The sequence below is a fragment of the Pezoporus wallicus genome, unplaced genomic scaffold, assembly GCF_028554395.1.
Source record: "Pezoporus wallicus isolate ANWC-B61680 ecotype Strahan unplaced genomic scaffold, APGP_CSIRO_Pwel_v1 contig_3817, whole genome shotgun sequence".
NCBI classification, from domain to species: domain Eukaryota; kingdom Metazoa; phylum Chordata; class Aves; order Psittaciformes; family Psittacidae; genus Pezoporus; species Pezoporus wallicus.
In genome coordinates this window covers 1,405,125-1,423,866 of record NW_026635157.1, presented here as the reverse complement: position 1 = coordinate 1,423,866, position 18,742 = coordinate 1,405,125, and the positions used below count along the sequence as shown (strand labels likewise).

The 18,742-nt window shown below is 38.9% G+C and overlaps 1 protein-coding gene across 15 annotated transcripts in view; it reads left to right on the top strand.

Annotated features, from left to right (window-relative positions):
* SYNE1 (spectrin repeat containing nuclear envelope protein 1) overlaps positions 1–18,742 on the top strand; it is a 291,594-nt gene that overhangs the window by 46,308 nt on the left and 226,544 nt on the right. For 7 of the 15 annotated variants that reach the window (XM_057405932.1, XM_057405965.1, XM_057405975.1 and 4 more), the window contains exons 1-4: positions 1,000–1,231; positions 3,440–3,501; positions 14,174–14,269; positions 16,796–16,879. In XM_057405932.1, the coding sequence (XP_057261915.1) occupies positions 1,153–1,231; positions 3,440–3,501; positions 14,174–14,269; positions 16,796–16,879 (321 nt within the window). In that variant the 5' untranslated portion in view covers positions 1,000–1,152. Of the gene's footprint in view, positions 1–988; positions 1,232–3,439; positions 3,502–14,173; positions 14,270–16,795; positions 16,880–18,742 lie in introns of those variants that run through there. The other 8 variants (XM_057406024.1, XM_057406016.1, XM_057405949.1 and 5 more) reach the window with 5 other exon arrangements.

The window sequence follows — 18,742 nt, the reverse complement described above, 5'->3', positions numbered from 1 at the left end:
GCATTGCTTCTGTGCAGTACTCCTGAATGGGGTAACCCATCAGTTATGGAGGTGTTTATTAAACTGTGTAGCTTAAAATATTGCTCCTTTTCATAAGTAGAATTTCCATATTACTGCTTTTACTCTGCAAGCTTTTTCACAGCTGCTTTAAGTGAAGATTGTCCTTAATGAAGATGGGCCTTTTTTGTCTCATTTGAATAGTGTGTACTACTCTGTTGGCCCCTGTGGGTGAACAACATATGACTCTCCACACATAGTGTTTCATAACAGCTTTCTTCTAGCCAGAGCAAAACAAAGTCTGTTTGAATGCTCTGGTTCTGATTTAATGAAAGTAGTGCATGTTATCAGAAATTTGAGTATGTTTCAGGCCAATCTAGGTGCTCCAAAAATTTTCTCCATATTTACATGTTTCATCCCTCTTATACAACAGCTCAAATATGTGATTAAAAGGTAAGTGGCCTACATGTCTGTTCAGATCCATTGCTTGCTATTTCTTCCACTTCACTGTTTCAGTTGCAAAGCTGAAGGACATCCATGTCTAAATAGAGTATGCCGTGAGGAACCTAAGTGGTTGCTTTTAAAAGCTGCTTTCCTTTTGAGGTATTACAACCTAGGGAACGGCTATGCCATTCAGCCATTTTTATGCTTACTGAGCAGTATACTATTACAAAAGCACTGGTGAGAAGACTGCATTGCTTTTTGCAGCCACACATCTTGCTGCTTTAGGATATTGGCAGCGTGGTTGGGTTGTCCCAGTCTCTGGATGAATTATTCAAGCTCTTGACATCAGAAGTTTCTGCTGGCGGATTGGCTGGTGCTTGCATAATAAAATCTTTCCACAGGAAAACAGTGGAGAAGGATGATGGCAGTGAGACCAGCAGAACTGCTACTTCCAGTACAGCTGGCTTTGTCTGGCTGTTGCATCTCTGCAAAAATATGTAACAATGCTTTTAAGGTTTGGCTTCATGTGAATTCTCTGATTAGAGCAAGTGGAGAGGTTTTTGTAAGAGGCCTGCATTTCCAGTGAAGGAAAAACCTGATTGGGCTTTAAAAATTACTTCTGGCTGTATTCTAAAGAAACGCTGCACACTACACGAGACAGGAGAAGCAGCCACAGCAGCAGCAGACGCAGCAGCCACAGCAGCAGCACTTATGGCTCTCTACAAAGGTGCTGGTGGCAGAAACGTTACAGCATTAAATCTGCTTCCTGGGTTCTTTCAGTACGGGCAGGGTAAGTGGTGCAAATAAGGAGCTGACAGTCCTTGCAGGTGGGGAGAGCCTAACAAACTGTATGACAAGTGTTTTGTGGGTATGGAAAAGAGTGCCTCTGCAGAGAATTTACATTAATTCAATGAAAATAACACATTTGCTTCCAGGGAAATTTGTAAAAAGCATATTTATAATAGTATTTCTAAATTTGTAAAATCAATGTATTACTTGTGTGATATGTTACAATGGTAAAATTATTAATGGTTGCTGTTGAGCTCATAAAGAATATATTGCTCATATTTTTTCCATTGAAACAGATAATTTTGAAAGGCTATTTCTGTTGATTGTTGATATGACTGAAACTGAGTATGTCTTCTCCTGATAAATGTTTAGAAGCTGGAAGCTGTTTGTCTGATTTCCAGTTGTTGTCAGAAGGCAATGTCTATATCACCAAGATGTATTGGAACTACAGATTAGGGAATCTTTTTCACTCGCTTCTTTGATCAGAAGTTTGACTTCTGAAGGACTGGTTCTTTTCTTTTGGCATGCTGTTGTGTTGGGGTTTCTGGGGAATTTTAAGTTGCAGAACTGTAAATGAAGTTAGAGCTGGACTGATTCTGTGTGCTTGATCCCCATCCCAGACAACCCAATTCAAGTGTGCAAGTACTTCCATTGAAACTAATTGGGCTACCTGTATATGTAATTGCTTGTCAGAGCACAGTAGACGTTTACTTACGTCACAAGGAAAACATCTTGTTCATGGCCCTGCGGAGAAGGACTTGGGAGGTGCTGGTTGATGAGAAAGTGAACATAAACTGGCTTCAGTGTGCGCTTGCAGCCCAGAAAGCCAACAGTATCCTGGGCTGCATCAAAAGGAGCGTGACCAGCAGGTCGAAGGAGGTCATCCTGCCCATCTACTCTGCTCTCATGAGACCTCACTTGGAGTATTGAGTGCAGTTCTGGTGACCTCAACATAAAAAGGACATGGAACTGTTGGAACAAGTCCAGAGGAGGGCCACGAGGATGATCAGGGGACTGGAGCACCTCCCGTATGAAGATAGGCTGAGAAAGTTGGGGCTGTTCAGCCTGGAGAAGAGAAGGCTGCGTGGAGACCTCACAGCAGCCTTCCAGTATCTGAAGGGGGCCTATAAGAATGCTGGGGAGGGACTCTTTGTTAGGGACTGCAATGATAGGACAAGAGATAATTAGATTTTCCATCTGTAGGTTTTGGGATATGCTAAAAAGTAAATATTTAACAGTAATTTTATTTATTTAGAGTCTCGGTAGGGAAACAAAAGTGCTCATTCAGAACTGATGATGGCAATAACATGATTTGGTTTTTGTCATAGGTATTTCCTTTCATTTTTGAAAGAAAAATCTCCAACATAAAGACTTGAATGCCCATGTTGTGAAATTATCCCATGTGTCAAAACTGATTCCCCACAAAAAAGGGACAGGACTTTGCGGATTGGTTATAATGCTGTGATTCTCTTCCCTCTGCAGCCGTGACCCTGGCTGCTGAAGTTGGAGAAGCTCATTCAGGAGCTATTTATGTCTGTGCAGCTGGCAACAGTTCCTGAGGGACTATCTGGGAATTGGTGAAATTTGCTATAAATCAGACAAGTGTTTTAGGACAGGACTAAGGGGGTAGTAAGTAGCAGTATAGAAGCTGCCTGAACTGGCTAATGGCTTCTTCCTGGCAGGATCTCCCTGAGGACAAATAAGCTTGATAATGCAATTTTAAATCTTTAATTCAACATTCTACGTATTTTCAAATGCACATGCTGAGTGTTTTTTCTAAGAAGCTCCTAGCAGCTGACTATCTACATAAAAGCAACGTTACTGTTAGAGACATAATTCTAGTTAAAAAGTACAGAGAAATTCTGGGTGCTCAGAACTTCGGAAAATATAGTGTGGACTTAGAATTCAAATTTATTTAGGCATTCAGATTTGAAATGGTGTCTTACAGGTCATTGCCTCATTAGGCTTGCTGTGACTTGCTGTGAAATTCCTCAAATAGTCAAGTGTCAGAGCTTTATTTTAAGAATATTAAATAGTTGTTATGTATAAATATGGGCAAAATTAGCTGTCTCAAGAAAATGTAGTGGCATTTCTGGCAAATGCCGAATGCATTTGTTGTCGATAGGGAATACTATTCTTCTATCATGCACATCCAAAAATGTTCAGCAGTGTCTAATAAAACTGATTTCATTTTTTTCTCTTTTCTTAGATGAGCAAGAGTCAGTGCAGAAGAGGACTTTCACAAAGTGGATCAACACCCATCTGGCTAAGGTAATATATGGCTTTAAAAACAATTTTTTTTAAAGTCAAACCTTTTTCATCTATGCCTATACAAGTCCTGGAGTACAGAATACACCTGACTTGTCTGACCAGAATGGCATAAACTTAAAAAGGGATCCCCATTATCTGTACATTGTAAAAGATGAATCCTTTTCAGCATGATAGCGGTCAGCTGCAGCAGCATGTATGTTGTCTATGGGCAACCACCCAGCTCCTTTGACCAAAACTGAAAAGTAGCACAGTAGGTGCTATTTCAGCCAGAGAAAATATTTGAAATTGCTTTCTATGAAGCTGAAATATTACATACAGTGTATTTGAATGAAACTTGAGTCAGTTGTTGTGTAGTTTGATAGAGTCATCCTGATCTGGTTACAAACATACATGGTGCTCCATGAATCCAGTGATGCGTCTTCGAGTTTATCATGAAACTATTGTTGCTTCTTCTTACCACAACTTGAAACTCCTGTTTTTTGGTTTTAGTCCAATAAAGGCAGTGATTTTGGCTTTTAAAGCCTCAACTTTGAAATCTTTGCCAGTCATGATTTTGTAAGTGTGGAAATAAGTTTTCTGAGTTCATTCCAGCTGTAGGAAATACTGATGGGTCTTTGAAATGCACAGGTCTCCCCTTGCACTCATGTTCTGAATTGTAACCCATAAATTCAATGATTAGGTTATTGTTAATGAGCTGACTGCAAGCCCCATTCCCCATCCCTCTGCATCACTAGGGGGTAGAAGAGCTGGGAGTCAAAGAATGAAGTTGAGCCTGGGAAAAAAAAAGGTAGCTGTGGGGAAGGTGGTTTGAATTTTGTGTTTATTTCTCACCATCAATCCAGAATCCCTGTGCTGAATTTGACTCAATATATATAGGCTTCAAAATTAACAGTAACTTCACTTCAAACTGGCTCTCAGTTTCTTGGCTACTTTAGCAAAAACTGTTTTTTTTTCTCCCTTTAATGTTTTGAGGAAAGTTTAATAGTTGCTCTTTTTACTAATCCAGAATAATTACTAATTGAAAAAGTAATAGGAAGATAGAAGATAAAACCTAAAACATATAATTAAAGTGTCTGTAACTCTAATACTGTCACTGGTGTCAACACCGTGGAGAAATGTTCCATCATCGGTGAGTTTGAATGTTTTTGAAAAAGTACTGGTGAGTACCTGCGTGAAACCTGAAAACCAGGAGAAATGAATCTTTTCTAAACAAAGAGTGATATGTTTTAACTATGGAAATTTGAAAAGCAGATTTACTGATGGCAAAGGAAAGGAAACTCTACTAAGAGTTTTCATTCTTAATGCTATGTTTTTTGAGTAGAGTGAAGGAGGATTAAAAATGAAGTGTTTTCTGATGCTGTGTAGGGTAGTGATTTGAAAGAAATGGAAATGAAGTACTGATTTGATTGTCTTAGGTAGAACTAAGAACACCTGAGAACACCTGAGAAACCAAGAGTTTGGGAGTATAAAACAGGATGTGATAGTTTGTCAGGGTTTGCCAAGGGTAAAAGATTCTTCACTGGTAATCTTTAAAATCTTAGTTTATGCTTTTCTTCTAAAAAGTCATGCTCTAATTGAAACAGAAACTAATTCAATAACTAAGTCCATCAGTTAGATTGAAAAAATAATTTTTGGCTTTTTAACTGTATAGTAAAGAATGGGTTTGAAAATATGGATACAAATAAATAAGGATGAACAAAACAGGTAAATGAAATGAGAGTATCTGAAATTTCTTCACCAGAAGGGTTGCCAATCATTGTAACAGGCTGCCAGGGAAGTGGTTGAGGCCCATCCCTACAGGTATCTAAAAGATACGTAGTTGGGGACATGGTGTGGTGGTAGACTTGGCAGTGTTAGGTTAATGGTTGGACTTGAGAATCTTAAAGGTCTTTTCCAGCCTAAACAGTTCTATATTTCTATGAATTGAACTTCATTAGGAGGGAGGTATGAATTTTTTATTCTCTCTAGGTCTTACAGTAGAACAAATGCCACCTTTTTAAAATTATGTTTCCTAATTCAAAGATACATTCTTTCAAAAGCAGAGCACAGGTAAAGGACTTGGCATCAGTTAATTATGGGACCCCTCAAAGAGATACTGAGGTAAAACAGCCCTAAGCACAGGCTGTGCCCTTGCCCACAGAGCAATATACTTCAGGGAATGAACCCAGAGGATAAAGCTGCAAGTATGATAACTAGCAAGTATAATGCAGCTTATTTTAGGTCAGCAGTTAGTACTAGGCTGCATCTGTCCGTCTGCTTTCTGACACCCTCACCCCAGCTGAATCCATTCTGTGATTCTGACTCAGGAATCTGGTGAGACTCGCAAGTGTAAATCATCTCTTTTCTCTGCCACCCACTTTGAGATATTGGGTCACAAGCTATCAAACAAATGTGATATTTCTTCTGGCCATCCAGTTTAATTTCTGTGCATCTGTGCAGTTCTACTAATGATAAATGAGATATGCATGTGTAACAGGACAAGAAGTTTTCTAATAGCATGTTATTTATTCGTATTTCTCTAAAACTGTAGAACTGGACCTCCTTCCTCTCAGTTTCAGCCTTCAAAGACACAGAAATAATTTGAGTGTGCTTCTGAGTATCTTATGTGACATTCTTTAAAACTCTTAAGTTTAAAATACAGAATACAGTTACACCAAGTATTTCAAAAAGGAGACATTACATCCATTCAGAACAACAATTACTTAAACATTTTTCATTTCGTTGCCTATGCCGACTTTTTAGATAGGGCATTAAAGGAGCAAGGAAGATGAAAGACATGCATCTCTAAATCAACAAAGGCATATGCCTTTTATTGCCTTTGTCATCTTCAGTGAAAGTTTTGGGAAACAGTTTCAAAGCTTTCGTTCATCCCAATCAAATAACATTTTTGTTGCCAGGTATAGGGGTAACTTCAGTATTTATACTCACTAAAATGTTGTTGTAAACTCAACAAAGAGTGAACAACAGATACATACTGAAAGAAATTACAATTCTTTTTGTATTTCTAGTAAAAGGATGCACACATCAACAAACAAAAGCAGAAGGTGGATATCGATTAAATAAAAATAAAACTAAGAATTGGTGAACATTTTAAATTATAGTTATGCAATATTTTCATAATGCTGAATTAAATCTGGGCAGTTAACCTTACCTTAAGGCTTTTCAATTGCAAAACTGTGTGTTTTATAGCAAAGAAAGGAGGACAAATGGTTATATCAAGATTTATCAAGATTTACAGCTCATACACAACACTGTCAGCGATGGTAGTTTTTACTTAGAATGTAACCTGGTCTTCATACAAGACCCTCATCAATTTTCACCAATGAACTTAAGTAATTCTGTATCTTTCTGTCTTTTTCAAATGGGAAAGCTGAGGCTCCCAGTATCTTAGTCACAGACACAGAAAAAGTTGAAACCCATGTCCATTTAGACTGTATGATGAGGAAAATCTGGCAGTTTTCTGCTCCAACAGCCTGTTTTCACCAGTATTGCATGTAACCTCTGATGTTAAACAATGAATGTAAAATTTATTTCTGTGACAAAACTGATCATGTAAAACTTAGGGCTGAGTCTTCCAGACTTCAATCATAAAAATACTTATTAACAGCAAGGAACATGAAAACCTACATGGTTAAGGATTTAGGATTTATATTGGGGTGGAGAAGTAGGCCAGCAATTACAGAGTAACTGAAATTTTATTCTTCCTGTTACCACATGTATTTACCTGCAGAAACAAAGTCGGCAGGTATAGCAATTTGTTCCTGTTTGTGCATGTGGGTAGATTTTCACACATTTTTTCAGCAGTTTTTTGAATACTTGAAAATCAATGTAGCAAAGGTAGTTTCTGACATTTGCATTGGCATTCATTATGATGCAGATACTGTTGTTTGTATAGTATATAGTATGAAGTATATACTTCCCTAATTTATTCATGAGAGAAGTACAAGGTGTGAGAAAAAGATTTCTGTAGCAAAGATGCAAATGAGAAATGAATGAAGAAAAAGTGTTGTCATAGAAGAGGGATACTTAGCAAATATGCATTGGTTCCATATCTGAGGTTTAGATTTTACAGAACTTATTTTACTGTGTCGGAGGAATGCCTTGAGATAACAAGTTTATTATAAATCTCATTTTTTGAAGCTTGTGAGTCAAACACTTTTCATACGTACCAGTATACAGTTCTTCAGAGTATTTTCTGAATGCTGCAGCAAATCAGGTAAGTTTGAAGAACAAGACGTTTAAGCAAAGCATGTCCTCGTTAGTTCCCATTTGTGATCAATTCTAAATACAGTTTTAAATAAATACTTAATATGGGAAAAGTCTGGTTCATTAACCTTTAAGAGTCATTCCCAATTAGTTCCTATTCCTCCCACAGAGCACATGAATTTACTTGTACTCAGTGTGCCTCCCTCTTTGTGCCATGAATGTTCCTAAATGTCATTGTCACTATAAACTACATGACTGCGATCGGATATACTACAGTAAATGAGTGTTTAATAGAATCTGTGCAATGCAGTATGTAAAATATCATTAGGATTGTTTTCATAGAATCATAGAATGGCCTAGGTCAGAAGGGACCTTAAAGATCTTCTGGTTCCAGCCCCCCTGCCCCAAGACAGGGACACCTGGCAGTAGATCAGGTTTCTGAAAGCCTCATCCAACCTGCCTACTTTGCTATTTTGAATTCTTGAAGAAGCTTATGAAAAAAAAAGAATCAAATACTAAGGTATCTGAAATCTTCATGTAATCCTGCCAAGCTGTAGATTTAATGTCCAATATTTCATTGATATTCTGAGTTCCCCCAAAGAATTTTGTTCAAGACGTTTATAGATAACAGCTTTTCTTTAGTATTATAAGGTTTTAAGAGGTTACTTCATATACTCTTTGTTATTTTATTCTGGTTTAAAATTTACTTCATTAAATTCTTCACACAGGCTTTCCAACAAAAATAAAATGTATTAGGATAATTGCAGTTGATTGCATTGCTAGAGTTAGAATCATAGAATCATAGAATAGTTAGGGTTGGAAGGGACCTTAACATCATGTAGTTCCAACTCCCCTGCCATGGGCAGGGACACCTCACACTAAACCGTATCACCCAAGGCCTCGTCCAACCTGGTCTTGAACACTGCCAGGGATGGAGCATTCACAACCTCCCTGGGCAACCTAGTCCAGTGCCTCACCACCCTAACAGGAAAGAATTTCCTCCTTATATCCAATCTAAACTTCCCCTGTTTAAGTTTTAACCCGTTACCCCTTGTCCTGTCACTACAATCCCTAATGAAGAGTCCCTCCCCAGCATCCCTACAGGCCCCCTTCAGATACTGGAAGGCTGCTGTGAGGTCTCCACGCAGCCTTCTCTTCTCCAGGCTGAACAGCCCCAACTTCCTCAGCCTATCTTCATACGGGAGGTACTCTAGTCCCCTGATCATCCTCGTGGCCCTCCTCTGGACTTGTTCCAACAGTTCCATGTCCTTTTTATGTTGAGGACACCAGAACTGCACACAATACTCCAAGTGAGTTCTCACAAGAGCAGAGTAGAGGGGCAGGATCACCTCCTTTGACCTGCTGGTCACGCTCCTTTTGATGCAGCCCAGGATATGGTTGGCTTTCTGGGCTGCGAGCACACACTGAAGCTGGCTCATGTTCATTTTCTCATTGACCAGCACCCCCATGTCCTTCTCCGCAGGGCTGCTCTGAATCTCTTCTCTGCCCAGCCTGTAGCTGTGCCTGGGATTGCTCCAACCCAGGTGTAGGACCTTGCACTTGTCATTGTTAAACTTCATGAGGTTGGCATCAGTCCACCTCACAAGTGTGTCAAGGTCCCTCTGGATGGCATTCCTTCCCTCCAGCGTATCAACCGAACCACACAGCTTGGTGTCATCGGCAAACTCGCTGAGGGCGCGCTCAATCCCACTGTCCATGTCAGCGACAAAGATGTTAAACAAGACCGGTCCCGACACCGATCCCTGAGGGACACCACTCGTTACTGGTCTCCAGCCGGTCATTGAGCCGTTGACCACAACTCTTTGTGTGTGGCCATCCAGCCAGTTCTATATCCACCGAGTGGTCCATCCATCAAATTGACGTCTCTCCAATTTAGGGACAAGGATGTTGTGTGGGACAGTGTCGAACGCTTTACACAAGTCCAGGTAGATGACATCAACTGCTCTACCCCTGTCTATCAGTTCTGTAGACCCATCATAGAAGGCCACCAAATTGGTCAGGCAGGATTTCCCCTTAGTGAAGCCATGGTGGCTGTCACCAAGCACCTTGTTGATTTTTATGTGCCTTAGCATGCCTTCCAGGAGAATCTGCTCCAAGGTTTTCCCAGGCACAGAGGTGAGACTGACTGGTCTGTAATTCCCTGGGTCATCCATTTTCCCCTTCTTGAAAATGGGGGTTATATTTCCCTTTTTCCAGTCTTCGGGAACTTCACCTGACTGGCATGATTTCTCAAATATGATGGCCAGCGGCTTTGCAACTTCATTCACCAGCTCCTTCAGGACCCGGGGATGGATTTCATCAGGACCTATGGACTTGTGCATGTTCAGGTTTTTAAGATGGTCTCGAACCAGATCCTCTCCTACAGTGGGCCCAAGGTCTTCATTCTCACAGTCCCTGTGTCTACCTTCCAAGACTTGGGTGGTGTGGTCAGAGCCTTTGCCAGTGAAGACCGAGGCAAAGAAGTCATTCAGAACCTCAGCCTTCTCCAAATCCTCTGTAGCCAGTTCTCCCGAGAGCTTCCTGAGGGGACCTATGTTGTCCCTAGTCTGTTTTTTATTTGCTATGTACCTGTAGAATCCCTTCCTGTTATCCTTAATATCCCTAGCCAAGTTTAATTCTAAGTGGGCCTTAGCTTTCCTAACCTGGCCCCTAGCTTCCCGGACAACATCCCCGTACTCTTCCCATGCCACCTGTCCTTGCTTCCAGTTATTATAAGCCTCTTTTTTCATTTGAATTTTCCTCAGTAGCTCCTTATCCATCCAAGGAGGTCTCCTGGCCCTCCTGCTGCACTTCCTTCTAGTTGGGATGCAACGCTCCTGAGCTTGTAGCAGGTGACCCTTGAATATCAACCAAGAGTCTTGGGCCCCCCTGCCCTCTAGGGCTGTATCCCACGGAACCATGCGCAGCAGGTTCCTGAAGAGGCCAAAGTCTGCTCTTTTGAAGTCCAGGGCAGTGAGCTTGCTGCACGCTTTTCTCACTGTCCTGAGGATCTCAAACTCGACCATCTCATGGTCGCTGCATCCAAGGCTGCCCTGGAGCGTCACATTTCCAACGAGCCCTTCCCTGTTGGTGAGCACGAGGTCAAGCATGGCGCCTCTCCTTGTCAGCTCCTCTGTTACTTGCAGAAGGAAGTTGTCTTCCACACAATCGAGGAACCTCCTGGATTGCTTGTGCCATTACATTTACATGCAAAAAGCCAAAATCAGGAGTACATTCAACATTTTCAAGATTACAAAATTTTAATAAGTTTTCTGTCCCTGCTTTTACTGGTTTACAGATAGTATTTTGGCAGTGCATTAAGGCAGCCAAGTGAATAGGTGTTAAGTCCTGTTGAGTCTCTAGAATAAAAAGCATTCAATAGATTTTAACTGAATGCATCTTTAAACTCCTTCATTCTTCTCTGGAGACTAAGTAAGCACCATACAGCTTCACTTTCTCCTTTCATTTAAATTGACATTATATATGCAGCCACGGAGTAGGTATTTATCCATTCCAAACAGAGATTGTTATGTTAATCTGAGTAGAGGATCTGCCTGGAAAAAGTCAAATAGCTTAAGCCATCCTGTGCAATGGCCCATATATAATAGTTAAGTGTATGAACTTCTCAGTGTCAGCTAATGTATGTATCTTCCTGAATTGTATCATCATGGGGAATAAGATTTGTATCTGTAGAATCCTTACATAAAAGAAGAATCTATTCTTCAGTACATGCCACTAAAACTATGACTCATGCCGTACTTCTGAGGGAGGCTGGAGTCATAATAATAGTAGGGTAAATTCTATGCTGTGTGGCCAGAGTAGTGAAAAAAAAAAGAAAACATTATTTATGAAGCACAAAGACTCTCTTACCTCCTTGTAGTTAGGTGTTAACATCTTCAGGGTAGTGAAAAATATTATAAAGCATATTATGGAGAACATTTTGGAAGTTTGCATCATTAACTGATTTTCTATATTAGCGGACTCTCATACAGGAGATGTTGTGACAGAGCTGTTATACCTGCCTTCTGTTCCTGTTTTATTGATATACATGGTGTGTGCTGCTGAACACTGGCAATGTTTATGAATATGCAGCCTTCTAAAAACAAAACGTACATTTCAGCCTCCTGACTTGTGGACAATTGCTGTGATTCTCACACTTCAGAGCAGCAGGTCTTATTAAGCTTGGTATAAGTCTTTTCACAGTTTCTTTGCTGCTTTGCAGCTTACTTAATGCTTTCTCATACTTCTTCTAGGTTTCCCCAAACCAGTAATTGATTTATGTTGAAAGTAAAGTACTGTAGGTGTTAATTTAGTTGGATGATGTCTTCAGGGATACTTTCACAGCCTTACAATAGCACCATGCCTCATTTAGGGTAAAAATCTACTTTTGTAACTTGTCAGTGAGACGTGATCAGTGGAAGGGTGGTTCAGAGGAAGAGCTAGACATGGGTAATGAGAGGTTTTATCTATAGGGTGAAGCTATACACTGTGGAAACCAGAGGTGCTTCCCAGACTTGATTGGCATGTGGTTTCTAAATGATTTTTGGCCAACATGAGTTGGCATGAGGCAAATTCTGGCCTGTACCCTGATTTGAGTGTAAGGATGCCAAACTGCTTAAGTTGAAAGGGAGCTGTGTTATGCTCAAGACACATCATCTGGCAGGCATGTTATGGGCACCAGGGTTATGAAGCACTGTGAACCTCACCTTTCAATCTAAATGTATCCTAAATTTCCCTCTATAAGAACCTGTCTCTTTTCATTACTGTAGAGTAAATTTAAAGAGACAAACCTCACTGCTGGGGCATTTAATAGGTGGTGAGATTGTTTAGACTTGCACTTCCTGTTGGATTAGGGTGGCAGCCGATGTAATCCTCTTGTTTTTATTGCTGAATTATTTAAGCACAAAATTCTTCAGTATTATGTCATGTGATAATACTGATAAAAACCAAAGCTGCTCTGAACTTCAAACAGGAAATGGTAACATAGAAGGTGAGGAAAATTAATTGCATTTATGTCAGCTGCCTGTGATTCAAGACTGGGACAAATTAATCTCCAGTGACCTGTTTGCTCCATTGATTTCTCTGGTGTTATATTAAGTACGAATACAATCCGTTATCTATTGCATAGTTAGGAAATGAAAAAGGACTATGATTAAATACACCCTCGTAATGAGTTGCAATGCTGCTTTATTTTATATGCAATAGAAAATAGACTTTTTTATTCTTGTGGCTATTAGAGCACATCAAATCTAAGCTGAAAACTACTTTCAGCAGAGGAGATACTTTTTCACTTTATGCCAAAATAATGTCTCATTGAAATGTGAGTTCATCCAAGCTGAACAATGAAGCCAGAATGGTTTGATTTTGGTAACTGAAAACCTTTGCATTCTCCTGATTCGTTAAAGCAATTTTACCTTTTCAAGAGCAGTGTTTCTTTTGTTAGGTTCATCTTTTTGAAATCTATGTTTCTACAGAACTGAAGTAATAGATCAAGTTATTGTACAACCACCTTTTATTTCAGAAGTACTCTGAAAGTAAATTATTGAATCTAAAGTAATTTCAATAATTTTGTAGTCTGATTGTCATTTTAGGGAATTAGCAGGTATGACTATTAGTGTTTTGTTAATTGGCAGGTATATGAACACTAACAATCTCATGGGAGCTAAAGGGTGTTTACTTCATTTTTTTCAGGTGAAACAAGTTTAAACTTTTTGTTTCCAACAGATATTTTGTGATCATTGAAGTACTGACCAGCCAAGAGCCACAAACTGGGATGTATTGTAGAAGATATGATTTAATGATGTGACCCTGTTACTCAAAATCCCTAAAACATCATCTGTTAACATATTTTTTCAGTACTATCATTGCTGTGTTTTTGAATGTAAAGACATATGCCAAGCAATTTGTCTTAGTAGAAGCTGACATAGTGCTAACAGTACTGGAAGCCTGCAAGGCCTGGAGGAGAGAGAAAATACATCAACTTTGTGTAACAACTGTCAGCTGTGAGAAAGTAGCAGTGTTGCTCAACCAGCTACACCGCTTTAGGGATCTTCCGTCTTCACACAGCTCCATGTACTGCTCAGACTGAGAGAGTGAAATTTCTGTGACACTAGGCAAAATATGCTAGTAGATTGAAATGTGAAATGTACACCTGTAAGCTGTGAGTATTTTGTTGACTCACAGGCTGTTGTTGGGGTGTTTCTTTGCTAGTTTTAGGGAGCAGGGTTTTATCCCATTGTATCATTAGTGGCACAAAGCATCTAGTGTTACAGTTCTGTGCCAAAAACGTTAAAAGGTTAAACAATATGGTGGCAAAGCAACAGTTGAATGACATGTTGATATTAAGCATTATAAAACATAAAGAAGGGGAACAGCCCCTCTTTGTGCTTCTTTTCAAAGGATAGGAAGGGAAGCAGAATGTAATGCTGGTGAGCCTGTATAATATCTGAAGTCTTCTCCCTTTCAGCGTAATCCTCCTATGCTGGTGAATGATCTGTTTGAAGATATCAAAGATGGGGTAATGTTAATTGCCCTTTTGGAGGTTCTTTCAGGGCAGAAGCTGGTAAGAACTTCCTTCCTTCTGTATATAAAAGATAGTTGCATAACTTCTCTAGGATATAACTTTCTAATATGTTTCTGTATTTGAATACCATTAAAAACCCCTTACTACTACATAGCAAAGTAAGTTTATTCACAGAAAGAGCTATCTGGTTACAAAATAAACAAACAAGACTATTACAGACTGATATTCTTGATACTTTGCATTTTCTGTTTAATTTGTCTTAGTAGTTCTTAAAAATTGCTCATTTGTATTAGTCTTTGCAGTTCATCTGGGCATTATTCTGTGACACAAACAAGGTCTAAACTGCAAGCTGTTTCTATACATCTTGAGGAAATAATGAGAGTCTTTTCTTGTTAAATTTATAGCTTCTCTTGGTGGGGGGGAAATGTCAGCCACTCAGATTTCATGGGGTCCTATATCTATTTACCTTGACAGCTGCTCTGCTTCTGTAAAGACCCTTCGATGATGCCAAATAGCTTTTTCACAGCCAAGTTGTATACAGAAGCCACAGTGTGTACGTGGTAAATTAGCTGTCTGTTATGAGCCAGGCTAGTTTTGTGCCTGTGATTCTGGACAAAACCAAAAGGCTTTTAGGCCAAGGGCTCTCAGGTTTTCCAAACCAGCTTGCAGATCGGGTGTTGGCATCTGAAGGAGAAGACCAACAGTCTGTCATTCAGCTTGCTCTAGGGTTCCCTCATATGAAGGCAATTTGCAAATGCCACACTTTTACCTCTTTTTCATATTTCACCTCTCCTTTGATTGGAGGTGACACCCAAAATCAGGTAGGAATTCGGGCTGTAAGAGACTGGGGCATCTTTTCCTCTATAAGCTGACAGAGTCAACAGCCAAGTCTGTAATTTAGCAATATACCCTGCCACCGCAGATTCACCCCACGTTAAAGCATTAACATACCATCAAAAGAAGCCTTTTTGCTTTCTGGATATTGCCCTCCTGAATTTTATACAATTCAGAGGATAGAATTGCTGTTCTTCCCAGAATAGGAAAATTTGGATCAACGTTAGATATAGCTTCCTGAATTTTTGCAAATAAGGATTTCCAGTCTTCATGGGGATCATAATAGTCACTAAGGTTGGCAGGAGGAGTTGTTTGAGAAGTATCTAATTGCCTTGCAACGATAGACATTTGATCCAAGACAACAGTGGTTCTCAAAAACACCTTTATTAAATCCAAATAATGATGCCCACCCCCCCCCCCCCCCCAAGCACATGAATTTTTCTTGAGTCATTATTAAGAAATGGAGTCAAGACAGCTTCAGCATGATCAATAAGTTGTTCTATTTCAAGAAAGAAATCATCAAGAAGTTTTTCAATACTAGACAAAGATTAAATAATTACAGGATCCACATATAAATGAGAAACAATACGGATTTCAATATCACAAGGTACAGCATACATCAACAGCAAATACAATCATAAATATACCTTGGTTCTGAGCTCCCATGGAGGTGTGAGTAATTTTTTGCTGTAATGATCTTACTATAACATGGGAAAAAAGCTATGCTTCAAAGTGTGTTTCAGCTCTGTTGAAATACACCTGTCTTTCCGTTCCTCCAAGACAGAAAGTCTCCCTCTTGTGGCAAAACAGAAGTAGTAAAACAGGAAAAAGAATTTTAATGATGCCATCTGTTACAATGAAATTCATTGGATTGTATCCTACCTATATTAATTAATGAAAGGCAAGACAATAGTAATGTCTGGTTAATTTAAAACTTATTTATACCAGAATAAAGTATTCTATAGTAGCTGCAAGAGGAATTTCATTATCTATATATAGCAGGCCATTGTTAAATGCATCTGTAACTCTATGAACATGAATTTAAATTATAGTAGTTTTATATTTCCATTACCATATAAGATTAATTGGGGGATTTAATTCCACTGTAGAGTATTGGAAGCCTGGGATATGTTCTTCATTTAACTCAAAGAACTCCTGTCCTCTTTTAGCCTACATGTCTGGAGTTCGGCAAAATTCAGTGTTCAGTGAGTGTTTGTGATAGTTGGAGGTTTTCAATGCCGATAAAATATCAGAGAGAATGGATAAAAATCCCCTAGGTAAAATGTATTCACTGCAGACTGATTTTTAAGATACCAACCACCTGGACTTATTTTTTGCAAGCAAAAATATTTTACTGAAATAATGTTGTCTTCTGTCAAATACATATATATATGTATCTGTGTGTAAAAATAGTCGTAATTCATTTCACATAAGAAAAACAGTTCTCTGATTTAGTGATGTTTATGGGTTGAAGCTGACAGCTTGCATCCTGAGGTTGTTAAGACAACTTTAATATAACTTTTTCATAATAGAAGTATCTAATTTACCTCCCTATATATCTGTTAGTCCTCCCTGTTAGTATATGCCAAGATACAATTTTACTGTTCCAAGGAACATTTTTACATGTAAATCAGAAATGTACATGGATACTTAGAATTATTTGGAACTTCATCGTTGTGTGGCAAATTGGTATAAATCTAATTGGAGTTTACACTGTTCTTTCTTTTTAAGCCTTGCGAGCAGGGACGTCAGCTGAAGAGAATTCATTGGGTTGCCAACATTGGCACAGCTCTTAAGTTTCTAGAAGGAAGACGGGTAAGTTTGGTAGCACTTTCCTTTTTTTCTTTCTTTAAATGTATGATTTGTATCCACCTGAATGTTCTTATTCTACATAATTTGAGTTATGTTTGCAGTTTTCAGTTTCTACACAGTGCCTAAAAGCTGCTAGAAAGTAAAAGTGACAAGATCCCACACTACTATGTAGCAACGTATAGGGTAATTTTTCATAGAGTAGTTAGGGTTGGAAAGGACCTTAAGATCATCTAGTTTGGGCAGGGACATCTTGCGCTAAATCATATCACCCAAGGCCTCATCTAACCTGGTCTTGCTTTGGATTATCTCCTTTACTTTTATTTTTTATTTAATTTTTTTAATGTGCTCTTCAGTTGTTCATGTTGCCTACTTTCCTGTTGCTGTTCTCAGCAGAGAACAATGCTTTTCAGTTCAGTAGAGGCATTCATTTATAATGAAAATAATAGATTTATGGTCTAGGTTGTGCATGTGGAACTCTACTCCCTGAAAGTATAGACATGAAAATTTAGAACACTGTAACCCCTTATTAGCTTGGCAGGACTTCAGACTAATTCCTGGTTTGCTGCTGGAAAAGTCAGTGCTGTGTGGCCATTTTAGAAATTAAACAGAATATTTTATAAATTTAACAAAAGACAGAGAACCTAAAAGCTCAGTGTGACCTAGGTATGAACATCAAAGAAAAGTAATCTGCCTTTTTTCCTGGCTTTTCTCTCTGTATTTCTCTCTATGAAAAAAGTATTGTAATTACTTCTATTGTTTTTGGTTTGTTTGGTGTTGTTTGGGTTTTATTTTTTTTTAATTAGATTGCAGGTATTTTGTTGTTCTAATTTTTCCATTTTAGTTGAATTTTTCTCAGTGCAGATATAACACTTGATGAATTTTGTCTCCACAATGCTGTACACCTCAAGTTGTTTGGTTTAGATATTCTTTCCCTCTCTTTAAACCTATGGTATCTTGAGCTAATTATATTTCTGTTACACGGAAAACAAGATGTCTGTAGAAAGAAATCTATAAGAGAACATTTTTTTAATGAAAAAATGGATGACCAAAGCAAAGACAAATATATTCCTGAAGCAAAATTCAGCTTTCACACACAATTTCACTGTTCTGTGTAGTACAGTTAATATAAACCATATCATATACAGGTTTACTATGGAGGCTTAGATACAAAGAGAGCTGCTTTCTGGTGAGACCTGTATGTCCTAAGACAAAGCTGGGGTGAGGAGCAAAAAACCCATGCTTCCCTACTTTACATGTCACAACATAGTGGGTGACTTGAACTTTCGATAACCCCGCTCAGATCCCAGATATAATATAGCAAGATAGATGATCAGAAATGGAATGCAGTGTTTTGTTGGTTTTTTTTTTATTTTTTTACCTGGACTTGTCCTTTTGTGTGTCTTTGGTTTTTGGTGTTTTTTGTTCTTTTTGTTTGGTTGTTGTTTTTTTTTTTTTTATGTACTTTCTATCAATATGCCAGAATTTCTTCTAGAAAGAGTTGGAAACATGCAGTGTGTCCTGTAGACTGTGTGTGCATTAGCAGGTGGTCTCTAGGTTGAATCTAGCCCAAATGATGCATCTATCCAGTCTGTCATGTTTTTCCTCCCAGAGAAGGTGGGAATGCTGTTCAGACAACAAATGCCTCTTCAGCAGCTGTGTGTAGTCCCTGCTCTATCCTCAGAGGTGAATGAACAGGGACAGGTCGCTATGCACAGCCAGCAGGGTGTCCTTCCTCCATGGCTACTTCCATAAGTAAAGTTTATTTAAGTAAAGCATTTAAGTAAAGTAAAGCATTTAATCAACTTCCTATCTTCACTCTCAAAACAGACTGTCATACTGCAAAAATGCAGCTGGCAATTAACAGAT